Below are 12,167 nucleotides of genomic sequence, written 5' to 3'. Positions count from 1 at the left end.
TTTTGAGTCCCGGTGCTCAGACTCGCTTGCTGCCTTCACCCTCTGGGTCACAGGCCCCTCGCTGCCCCCCACAGTCCAGGGACCCACTCCTATCAAATCCCTCACCAAAGCAGGCCCCAAACTCAGCTGCCCACAAATGGGAGAGCAGAAGAGACCCCACATAGCCTCAATCAAGACAACCTCGCAACACTGGCTGGACCTGGCCAACCCGGTGTCTGTGTCAGTGCCTCGGTTTCCTCATGAGACAACAAAACAAAACCCTTGCTCAGAGCCTACCACAGAGGGCCGAGTGTGGTGATTCAGACCTGCAATCCCAGCTACTCAGAAGACAGAGGTAGGATTTCAGTCTATGGTTGTTAAATCCAGGCCAAAGTACAAGACCCCATCTGAAAACAAACTAAAGCAAAAAAACCCTAAAGTGGTAGAGCACCTAACTAGCTAGGGAGAGGCCCTGAGTTCAAATCCCAGTAATATCCAAAAAAGAAGGAAAGAAAGAGAAGAACAGCATGTCACATGGAACCCCACATATCCCTCTCCTAACCAGGGGCCTGGTGTGTGGTCACAGCCCTGAGACCCACGGGTGGCCTGGTGACCCCATCGTCGGAGGCGAGTAAGGGTCTGGAAGGTCTGGGGGGCGGCCCCTAGGGCTCAGCACCCTCACAAAGCCCAGAGCCCCCGGCCCCAGGATACCCAGCAGGGAGCAGTGACACACCGTAAGCCTTTCTGGGAGCAGCTGCTTCCTGCCTGAAATAAGACTGACAGGAGCCCAAGTTCAAAGCAGAGCTGAGAGCACAAGGCGTCTGCAGCAGCTGGGGAGGTGGGCAAGTGGGGTGCTCAGAAAGGAAGGGAGGCTCCACCCCCCCCTCCACGTCTGGTGACAGCTGTGGCCAAGCCAGTGGGGACCAGGCAAAGTTTGTGTCTACAACTTAGATTCCCCACATGCACCCCAAGAGCCACAAGTGTAGGGTGGATGGCAGAGGGGGTCCCGTGACCTCTGGCCCCAGGAAGTGCAGGGCTGTTGGCCCTACTTCCCACTCCTTCCCGGATCCCCCAGCTGGGCAGAAGCTGCTGGTGGCTCAATCTACGCCCCGCTCCTCTCCCAGTGTGGCAGGGGCTCCAGACTAGCTACATGGCGATCGCTCTGGGAGCCCCCTGGCCACACAAGGACCCCACGGCCTGAGCCTCAAAGAGCCCACGTTAGGGCCATTCCCTCATCACTGTTGCCCTCCCTCCCTCCCTCCCCAGGGCCCCCCTAACCTTTCTTGTGCTTCCAGAAAATCTAAGGCTCCCTTCCCATAATAACCAACTGCCACTCTTCATGGCATCCTTGGGTCCTGCTCTCCCCTCCCCAGGGGGCCCCGGAACCACCACCCGAGCCCTCCCTCCTCTCACCTGCTCCACTGACCAACAGGCAGCCATTCCCAGAGGAAAGGAGTCCTGAAAGCCGAGGCCCACCTGAGTTTCCCCCCCACCCCCCCCGCATAGCCCGCCTGCCTCCCCACTCCAGCCACCAAAACACCAAGGGTATGGCAGCAGGCACATGTCTGTAATCCCAGGGAGGCTGAGTCAGGAGGATCTGAGTTTGAGGCCAGCCTGAGCTACATAGTGAGACCCTGTCTCAAAAAGGGGGGAAAAAGGGACTATGTGGAAAATGAACTATGTGGGGAGGGGGAGGAGGGGGATATGGGGGGAAGGAAGGAAGGGGTATCATTGACAATGAAGCAGTGTACTCATAACCTGACTTATGGAACTGTAACCTCTGTACAACTCAAGAAAAGAAAAAGCAAAATCCACAAGGAGCCCTGCAGTGACCCGCAGCCATGACATGACAAACCCCACCCTCGGCGCCATCAACCTTGGACTAGGTCCTACTGGAGGCCTGGCTCCCGGAGGCCACCCTTCCCCGCTGCCACCCTGGCCACATGTCAGAAGATAGCCCAAGCGAAAAACATCTAAAAACTGGTACTTGTACCAGGCACTGATGCTCATGCCTGTAATCCTAGCAACATGGGAGGCCAAGATCTGAGGGTCATGGTTCAAAACCAGCTCGGATAGGAATAGTCCATGAGACTTATCTCCAATGAACCACCAAAAAGCTGGAAGTGGAGCTGTAGCTCAAGTGGTAGAGGGCCAGCCTCGAGCAAAAAAAAAAAAAGCTCAGACACAGCACCCAGGCCTTGAATTCAAGCAGGGGACCCACACAAAAGGGGGAACAGTTTGCAGTTTGCTGCAGGACTTCTAGGAGTTTCCTATATAATGCTAATGAGCACTTTGGGTGGGGCTACAAACAAGGAGCACTGGGAAATGGGCAACCCGGACTCCCAGCAGCCAGAGCCAGCTGCAGGCATCCATGCCAGCTGGCCCCCCTCACCGGCACCCCCAAGCAGACCAGTTCCCCCCAGCCTCGCCCACCCTCTGCCTGCACAGCCTGCTGCCTGAGTGCTACGGGACAGAGGGGAAGCCACACCACCCCATGGGCCCCAGAGGATTACATGGAGATACCCACCCCCAGGCAGCTTTCCGGGCTCCTCCTCTCCTCAGAGGGGCTCAAAGTTGGAAATGGAGCCCTTCCCCAGCCTCCAGGAGGCCCAGGCCTGCCCTTGAGGGCCTCTGCAGCTCAACCCACCCCCACCACCCTTCCAGAACCAGAGAGAACCCAGAAGCCCCTTCCCTGCCCCGGCTCCCACCCCAAGACCAGGCTGTGGCCTGGCATGCAGCCAAGGATGGTGGCAGGGACAGTGGCAAGGGCGGTGGGAGGGGTGGGCAGTCCTTACCCACAAGAGAACAGAGCCAGTTCCCATGGATAAGCCCCCCGCCCACCCCCCTACCGGCTCCAGGCTCCCAGGCAGCACCGGCTGCCCAGTCCCCATCCCCAGAGCAAGGGTGGCCCAGGATGGGAGTCCAGAGGCCCCCTGCCCCCGCCCTACCATGCCCCGCGTGGCAGGGCCTGATGTCCCCATCCTGCACCATTAACCTCAGATGTGGTCCAGAGGGACAGTGCACAGGAGCCGCCCTTGAGCGTGACCTTGGCCACTGCTGGAGGAAGCCAGGGCCGGCTTGCACCACATCCAGGATAAGTCACTTCAAATGCTGCCATCCGGGCTGTGATGGAGCCCTGGCACAAGCACCTGCGCTCAGGACCAGCACAGGACAGGGCCGCCCTGCGCTGGGGCCCAGGCACCTCTGGGGTCCCCCAGCACCAGGCCCTTTTGGGGACAGGGTGACCCGCTAGTGACACCACTGGCTCCTCCCATCACCCACCCACGTGGGATGTGGGCCAAGTGTGCAGAACTGGGCCTGGCAGCACTGGGGAGGGCACAGGGTGCCAGCTCTGGATGCTGTCCAGCCGGAGTCTCGGGGCCAGCCCCACCACACCCTGACCTGGCGCTTCTGGACAGCTCACCTGCAGTGCTCAGCTCTGTGCTGCTGAAAATGGGCAGAGAGCTGTGCATTGGTGGTCACACCTGTAATCCCAGCTACTTGGGAGGCTAAGATCTGAAGATCAAGGTTCAAAGCCAGCTGGGGCAAGAAAAGTCCATAGGACTCTTATCTCCAGTTAACCAACAAAAAGCCCCTGGTTAGTGGATCTGTGAATCAACTTGTAGAGCACTAGCCTTTAGCCAAACAAAGTTTAAGGATAGCACCCAGGCCCTGAATTGAAACCCCAGGACCAGCATACACAGGAGTGTACAAACACACACACCACAAACCAGAAGATGGACTGAAGGCTCCATGCAAATACTACATCACTTTACACAAGAGGAGGATCTGGGGGCTGGGAATATGGCCTAGTGGCAAACATGCTTGCTTCGTATACATGAAGCCCTGGGTTTGATTCCTCAGCACCACATATATAGAAAAAGCCGGAAGTGGTGCTGTGGCTCAAGTGGCAGAGTGCTAGCCTTGAGCAAAAAGAAGCCAAGGACAGTGCTCAGGCCCTGAGTCCAAGGCCCAGGACTGGCAAAAAATAAAATAAAAAGAGGAGAATCTGTGGATCTGGGGGCCTAGAACACCTATACACACACACGCACACACACACACACACACAGACACACACACACACACACACACACACACACACACACACAGAGCCAAGGATAGCTGTGCCTGCCCAAGGGAATAGGATCAGACACAGCTGCGGCCTCTACAGCAAACTTCCCCAATCTAGTATCAGAACAAATGGATACAGCCCGGCACAGTGGTACAGTCCTGTAATCCCAGCACTCTGGAGGCTGAGGCAGGAGGATAGAGAGCTGGAGGCCAGCCTGGACGGTACCACAAGGCCCCCACAGCCAAAACACCCAACCTGCCAAGGAGAGCTCCCAGGGCCCCCCGTCCCTGCGGCCCCACACACCTTCCTTGGAGCCGGTGGCCGCCGATGGCAAGGCGGAGGAGGAAGCTGAGCCAGCCGAGGTCCTACCCATGGGGCTTGAGTGCTTTCCCCCCCGGCCGGGGGGCTTCAGGCCGCTAGGTTTCTGCATGATGGTTCTCCACGTGGGGGGACAGGGCACTCACGTCCTCTCCGCCATCTTGTTACCTGTGGAGGACAAAGGGCAAGACAGGTGACATCACCACATGCAGGGACATCAGCCCAGGTCATGCAGCCCAGAACCTTCCAGAACACTGCCCCCATGCAGCATAGGGCAGTTGTCACTTTTTCATTATTATTATTAATTTATCTTGTGCCAGTCCTGGAACTGGAACTCAGGGCCTGAGCTGTGTAATCTCAGTTGACAGCATCAAGGCTCAAAGACAGCCTGGGCAAAAGTCAGCAATACCCCATTCTCATCAGTAGCTGGGATCAGTAGAGCAAGCTTGTCATCCCAGCTATGCAGGAAGTGCAGGGAGGAGGACTGAGGTCCAGACTAGCCCAGGCAAAGACAAAACTCAACTTGAAAACCACTAAAGCATGACAGGAGGCCTGGCTCAAGAGGTAGAGCACCTACATAGCAAGTGCAGTCAATGCCCAGAAACAGAAAGAAAGAAAGAAAGAAAGAAAGAAAGAAAGAAAGTCTTTCCTGCCGGCATACTCACAATCTCAAGATCATGGAGAGCCTTAAGTGGGTTTTTTTTGTTTGTGTTATTTATTTGGCCTGTCCTGGGGCTTGAACTCAGGGACTGAGCACTGTCTGGCTTCTTTTTGCTCAAGGCTAGCACCCTGCCACCTGAGTCACAGTACCACTTCTGGCTTTTTCTATATATGTGGTGCTGAGGAATCTAACCCAGTGCTTCATGTATACAAGGCAAGCACTCTATCACTAAGCCACATTCCCAGCCCCTTATATGGTTTTTTTGTTTGTTTTATTTAGCAGGTCCTGGGGCTTGAACCCAGGGTCTGGCTACTACTGTCCTTGAGTTTCTTTTTGCTCAAGGTGAGCACTCTACCCCTTGAGCCACAGCGCCACTCCTAGCTTTTTCTGAGTAACCTTTCTAGCCCAGGCTGGCTTTGAACCATAATCCTCAGCCTCCTGAGTAGCTAGGATTACAGGCGGGATCCACTGGCACCTGGCAAGCCCTAAGTTTTCAGTAAGGGAAGCCATTTTTATGTTTGGTTGGTTGGTTGGCCGTGGTGCTGAAGTGAAACCCAGGGCCCAGCTCATGCCAGGAAAGCACTGTGCCACAGAGCTGCTTCCCTGGGGAAGGCGGGCGACTCTGGACACCACAGATAGACTGGCAGGGGGCCGGGGGCGGATGGCCCCATCTCCTGCGTCTTGCTCAGGCCTGTGTTCACAAGCACCCTTGTGCCAGTGCTGATGCAGGAGGCCAGCGGCAGGCAGGACGCAGCCTCCGCCCTGGAGGCACTGCTCAAGGTGGGGGGCTCGGCCTAGACCCAGAGAGACCCCACTGGGTGCCAGGCCTTGCACGGATGGGGGCCCATTGGTCCTGGGTCCCCAGCTGAGGCCAACACCAACATCAGACATCAAAGCTCAGAAAACAGCCACCAGTGTCTGGAATCCCAGCTACTCGGAAGGCTAAGATCTGAGGATTGTGGTTCAAAGCCAGCCTGAGCAGAAAAGCCCATCAGACTTTTTTTTTTTTCATCTTTCCTTTCTTGGTACTGGGGACTGAACGCAGGACACTACTTGTTAGCTAAGCACTTTGTCACTTAGCTACATCCCAGCCCCCGTGAGTCTTCTCCAAATTAACACCAAAAAGCTAGATAGAAGTGAAGCTGTGGCTCAAGGGGTAGAGTGACAACCTTGAGCTAAAAAGTTCAGGGACAGCACCCAGGCCCTGCGTTCAAGGCCCAGTACTGGCAAGATAAAACCCTCAGGAGGGGCTCGGTATATGGCCTAGTGGCAAGAGTGCTTGACTCATATACATGAAACCCTGGGTTCAATTCCCCAGCACCACATATATAGAAAACGGCCAGAAGTGACGCTGTGGCTCAAGAGGCAGAGTGCTAACCTTGAGCAAAAAGAAGCCCAGCACAGTGCTCAGGCCCTGAGTCCAAGCCCCAGGACTGGCCAAAAAAAAAAAACCTTCAGGAAAGTTCGAGGACTCGGACCCAGTGAGAATGGGACCAGCCACCCCCAGCCTGGCTGGGTCCACCCTGGAGTAACATTTGTTCCCGGCCTCTGGGGACAGAGCCCGATTGCCACTGCTGACAAAGGAGGCCAGAGGCAGCCAGGCTGGCATTGAGCCGGTGCCCATCCCCCTGTGGGGCCGGAGGGTGGGAGGAGAGGGGGGAGTAAGGCGAGGGCTCACAGGCCAGGGAAGGGGCTGGGACATGGTGGCAAGTTGCCCCTGGACACACGGTGGCAGCTGGCAGGGGGACAGGACACGAAGCATCATGCAGAGCTGGGCCCCAGACACGGCCAGGGAGGGCGCAGTGACCACTCCTGGCCTGGAGCCCCGGGGCACTGCTGGGCCCACAGGCCGACTTCCTGCGCCTTCCATGATAGTGGTCAGAGGAAGACCTGGGCACATCTCAGGGTTTCCATTGCAGCGGCTGGAGGTGGCGGATGAGGGGTCGGGGCCAGGGCTCTCGCCAAGCAGGCAGTGCCAACCAGGGCACCGGAAATTGGGTCTCCAGTGGGGCAGCGCAGCTGGGGCAAGGGATCCAGTACCAGGAAGCAGGCACAGCAGCCAGCCTGGAGGCAGCCAGCAATGCAAGTGAGGGCCCTGGCTGGGTGGGCAGCCCACAGGGCATGGGGCACAGACGCCTGGACCAGCACTGCAAAACAAGTCGTAAGCCAGGCACCTGCCTATCCTCCCCACTACTCAGGAGGCTGAGGTCTGAGAATGGTGGTTTGAAGCTGGCCAAGGTAGGAAAGTCTGCAAAACTCTCATCTCCAATGAACAATAAAAGGCCAGAAGGGGAGCTGTGGCTCAAGTGGTAAAGCACCAGCCTTGAGCAAAAAACCTGAGCAATGGCGCCCAGACTGCGGAGTTCAGGTCTCAGTACCCGCACACACATTTACACGAATACACAATTACCTCTAAGAGTGCACCTGAGGTCTTGCTGGGCCCCGAGCAGGTACTGGAACCCGGAAGCTCTGCCGCCCCCACAGAGCAGCAGGGAAGCGGGCTCTGGGAGTGGGAGGGGCAGTGGTGGCTCTGATAGCCTGTTTCTATGTGTATGTTTTACTCCACTCCACAGAGAACACAGGGCTGGTCCTGTCCCACGTCCCCTCCTCTATGATTGCCACTCCTGGCTATGAATTGGTTTTGTTTTGTTTTTTGCCAGTCCTGGGGCTTGAACTCACAACCTGAGTTTCTTTTTGCTCAAGGCTAGCACTCTACCACTTGAGCCACAGCACCACTTCCAGCTTTTTCTATATATGTGGTGCTGAGGAATCGAACCCAGGGCTTCATGTATATGAGGTGAGCACTCTTGCCATTAGGCCATATTCCCAGCCCCCTGGCTATGAATTTGGAGACACAAAGTCTCACTGGGAAAGCTGGGAACCCACCATTCCTCCTGCATCAGCCTTCTGAGTGCCGGGATTATAGGCATACAGCACCACACCTGGCAGTTGGTGTGTTCCATTTTTATTGCACTTGACCCATTTGTCACTAGGTGAGTCCAAGTCTGGCATCTATAAGCTCCTGTAGCCCCAGGCAAGCAGAGGGCAGGGCTGGGTGGTCCCTCACTGCTAGCTGTGCTGACCTTTAGGAGAAAGCCATTGAGCTGAGCCTCTGGCCAGCTGCCCCTCAGGCTGGGACAGCCAAGGAAATGGCGCCTCTGCCCAGTCTGTCCAGCCTCTGCCTCCCAGGTCACCCAACCAGGCCTGTCAGGAGGTGGCAGCCAGCCCAGCGGACAGGCCTCACACCCAGCTCAGCCGCCAGCCCACCAAAGGGGCCCCAGGACCCCAAGGAAAAGAGGGCAGGAGGGGCCCAGGTGGGTCCCCAGTTGCCCTGGGGGGATACAGGAGCACCCCCCCCCGCCCCGTGTAATGGAGGGGGGAGCAGGAGGTTGGGAAGGTGCAGTGAGCATGGAGGGATAAGGCAGGTGAGGACAGGGTACACCTGGCTGTGGACACTACCCACAGCCCAGTGACAACGGCAGCTGGGGTCTCCCACCCCTGGCCCATGATGCCCAGGAGGCAAAGGTTTGGCTGTGCCAGCATAAGACTCCGCCAGACCACAGAAGAGGACCACAGAGGACAGAAGAGGAGCAAGGACCAATTCCCAGACTAAGAAACTGAGGCCCCAAGCAAAGAAAAAACGCATGCACGCTCGTGGGACAGAGAAGCAGGGTGGCAGGGGTCTGCGGCCCATGCAGACAGGGCTGGGCCAGGCGGGGGGGGGGGTGCCTGGGGCTGGCAGGGCCATGGGGGAGCACCTGGGGCTGGCAGGGCCATGGGGGGGGCAGGGAACAGGCAGGAAGGGCACCAGCCCGAGTGACCCGCCCCTGGGCCTCCTCTGTCCCTCACCCTTCCTGGCCAGCTCCACGGGCCAGCGACAGCCAGGGGTGGCTACCAAAAGGTGGTCCATGTTCCCACTCCTCCCCCCCGGGCCAGCCTGTCTGGCCGTCTTGTTATAAGTCTCAATCACACAATCAACTAAAATACCCCTAGAGGGCAGGGGTCTCCACAATGACTGATGATGGTCGAGAACATGAAGAATAAAACAAGAAAGCAGATGCCTGTAATACTGGCTATTCAGGAGAATGAGAACGGAGGATTGCAGTTCAAAAGCAAGCCCAGGCAGGAAAAAAACCTGTGAGACTCTTTGTCTCCAATGAACAAGCAAAAGAGCTGGACACGGAGCTGTGGCTCAAGTAATAGAATGCCAACCTTGATGAGCAACTAAGAACCAGTTCCCAGGCCCTGAGTTCAAGCTCCAGGAAAGGTGCAAAAGAACAAAACACACAGAATAACAGTCCCCAAGATACCCACAACCCAGTTCCCCTCAGTTTGTGGTTCAGACCCCCCTCTACTCACAGTGGGGTCACCGGCTGAGCTCAGCATCACTGCTTCTGTCCCTACAAATGGAGGAAAGTGGAAGGTGCCAAAGAAGAGGGCAGGCCAGGTGCAGTGGCTCATGCCTGTAATCCCAGCCACTCAGGAGGCTGAGAACTGACACAGTTCTAAGCCAGCCTGGGCAGGAAAGTCTCTGAGACTCTTATCTCCTATAAGCCACCAGAAAACCAGAAGTGGTGTTGTGGCTCATAGTGGTAGAGTACTAGCCTTAAATAAAAGAAACTAAAGGACAGTGCCCAGGCCCTGAGTTCAAGCCTCACAACCAACAACAACAACAAAAAAGAATTAGAGTGAGGAAGAGCCCTGGAGCCAAGGAATGTGGGGGGCCACCCCAGAGGCCAGAAGTGAGGGAGAAAAGGGGCTTAGCAGGCAGGTTCTGCTGGGGTCTTGACCTCAGCCTGATGGTGGGGAGGGTTCGGGGCTGACCTCAGGATCTTGAGGTCACACCAGCTTTCTACCAAATCAGATGGTGGAGTTTGGTCCTAGCAACAAGAAGAAACTCATCAATTCAAGGTGGCCAGCAGACCCACTGGTGAAAGGCAAGGCAAAGCAACTTCTAGAAGGCCAGACAATGCCTAGAACAGGGCACAGAAAATACTTTATAAAAAAAAAAAATGCAAGTGGCACTGTGGCTCCAGTGTTAGAGTGCTAGCCTGGAGCTGAAGAGCCAGGGACAGTGCCCAGGCCCAGAATTCAAGGCCCAGCAGTGACCAAAGAAAAAAATGCAGGAAAAGACGGAGACATTCAGCAATAATTGAGATTAAGAGCTTTGCATGTCAAGTGAACAAAGAGAGAGGAGAGAAAGGGAAAGGGAGAGACAGGAAGCACCCAACACCAAGGAAGGAGCCACGCAAATTTTTTCTTGGTCAGTACTGGAATTTGAACTCATGTTCTTACACTTGCTCAGTCTGCAAGGCTGGCACTCTTACCACATAAAACATCCCTCCAGTCTGGCTTTTTGTGGTTATTTTAGAGATAAAGAGACTCATAGAGATAGGTGCTGGTGGCTCACACCTATAATCCTAGCTACTCAGGAGACTGAGATCTAAGGATCACAGTTCAAAGCTAGCCTGGGCAGAAAAGTCCATGAGACTCATCTCCAATAAGCTACTCGGAAAAAGCCAAAGGTGATACTGTGGCTTAAGTGGTAGACCATTGGCCTTAAACACAGAGGCTCAGGAATGGAGCCCAAACTCTGAGTTCAAGCCCCAGGACCAGCAAAAAAAGTAATAAAAATAAAAATAAAAATCTCATGGATTTTCCCCCAGGCTGGCTTCAAATTGTGATCCTCTGGATCTCAGCCTCTTGAGTAACTACTGTGAGCCACTGTGCCCGGCAGTCAGAATCTAGAAAGGCCTCTCACAAATCATGGAGAAAAAAAGCCAGCAAGAGACGCACAGAAGCGTTTCAGAGAAGATGGAGGAACGCAGAAAGCAGATCCGTTTGGTTGCGGGAGCTGAAACCCTACCCCACAGCGAGCAGCGTGCAGGACGCCAGGGTGAGCAGCCACGAGGACGACATGGGCACCTGGGGTCCTGGCTGGAGGAGAAGGGGCATCTCAGCCTCTTGGGAAACAGAAAGCATCACCCAGGAAGCTGAACAAAGCCCTAGAACCCAGGGCCACACTCCGGGCAGACATGCACACCCACATACCACCAACTATTCCTAATATCCCAAATCTGAGCTAACCCCGACACTCCTGCCCTCCTCCCGCCCAGCGCTCATGCCTGCAATCCCAGCTTCTCAGGAGGCTGAGATCTGAGGGTCCAGTTTCAAAGCCAGTCCAGTCAGGAAAGCCCATGAGACTCTTACCTCCAATGAACCAGCAAAAAGCTGGGAAGTGGAGCTGTGGCTCAAGTGGGAGAGCACCATCCTTGAATGAAAGAGCTAAGGGACAATGAACGCCTAGGCTGTGATTTCAAGCCCCAGGACCAATTAAAAAAAAATTTCACAACCACCCTGCCTCCCCCCACCAAAATCCTGGCCTATAAACTCTACCATGTTACCAATGGGGAAACTGAGGCCTGGAGTAGGCATGTGGCTTGTCCAGAGTCACCCAACTAACCAATAAAACGGCCGGTATTTGAACTCAGGCCCTGAACCAAGCCTCTCAACTCCCTGCCACTTAAGGGCATCTCAGCCCCTGGACCCCAGCATAGAGGACAAGGGCAGAGGTCTGGGGGTGCAGAGAGCACTCCGGCCGCGGGGCACACCAGGCTCCAGCTATCTCTGGCTGCTTTTTTTGCACAGCCTCCCACCAGGTACCACGTTCTGGCCTCCAGAGCCCCTGGGAGGCCCCACACGCCCTTTCCTCGGCCCTAGCAGGGACCCCCTTAAAGGACCCTTAAGCCTCTGGCCCAGCCATCCCTGTGGGCTCCAGGGCCCTCCTCGGCCATGAGAAACGGGGGTCTGTGGGCCCAGACCAGCCGGGAGCCATGGACCACAGAGGGGCCGCACGGTCCATGCCTCCCGGCTCTGGCCCTACAGCTGTTCCCAGGGACTGGGGGAGGGACTAGGAGGATGGGGGGGGCACCAGCCACCCCTCCTTCTGCATGCTAGGCAGTTACCTGAGCTGAACCCCAAGGGTGCCATGAGGACATATGCACGCACACACAGTAAGTGTGCCCCACTGATCCCGACCATCGGAGCCCAGCTCTGCCTCCCCAAGACCACAGGGCCTGCCCTCCACCAGCAGAGCCTCCCATGCCCCAGGCAGGCTCTCTGGCAAGCAGAGACTAA

General features: G+C 56.2%; 1 protein-coding gene across 3 annotated transcripts in view; it reads right to left on the bottom strand.

Moving 5' to 3' along the window:
* Clip2 (CAP-Gly domain containing linker protein 2) overlaps positions 1–12,167 on the bottom strand; it is a 43,295-nt gene that overhangs the window by 28,279 nt on the left and 2,849 nt on the right. For all 3 annotated transcript variants that reach the window (XM_048369395.1, XM_048369408.1, XM_048369405.1), the window contains exon 2: positions 4,355–4,537. In XM_048369395.1, coding sequence (XP_048225352.1) covers positions 4,355–4,481 — 127 coding nt within the window. In that variant the 5' untranslated portion in view covers positions 4,482–4,537. The remainder of the gene's footprint in view (positions 1–4,354; positions 4,538–12,167) is intronic.

Source organism: Perognathus longimembris, chromosome 1, assembly GCF_023159225.1.
Source record: "Perognathus longimembris pacificus isolate PPM17 chromosome 1, ASM2315922v1, whole genome shotgun sequence".
NCBI lineage: Eukaryota > Metazoa > Chordata > Mammalia > Rodentia > Heteromyidae > Perognathus > Perognathus longimembris.
This window is presented reverse-complemented; position numbering and strand designations above follow the sequence as displayed.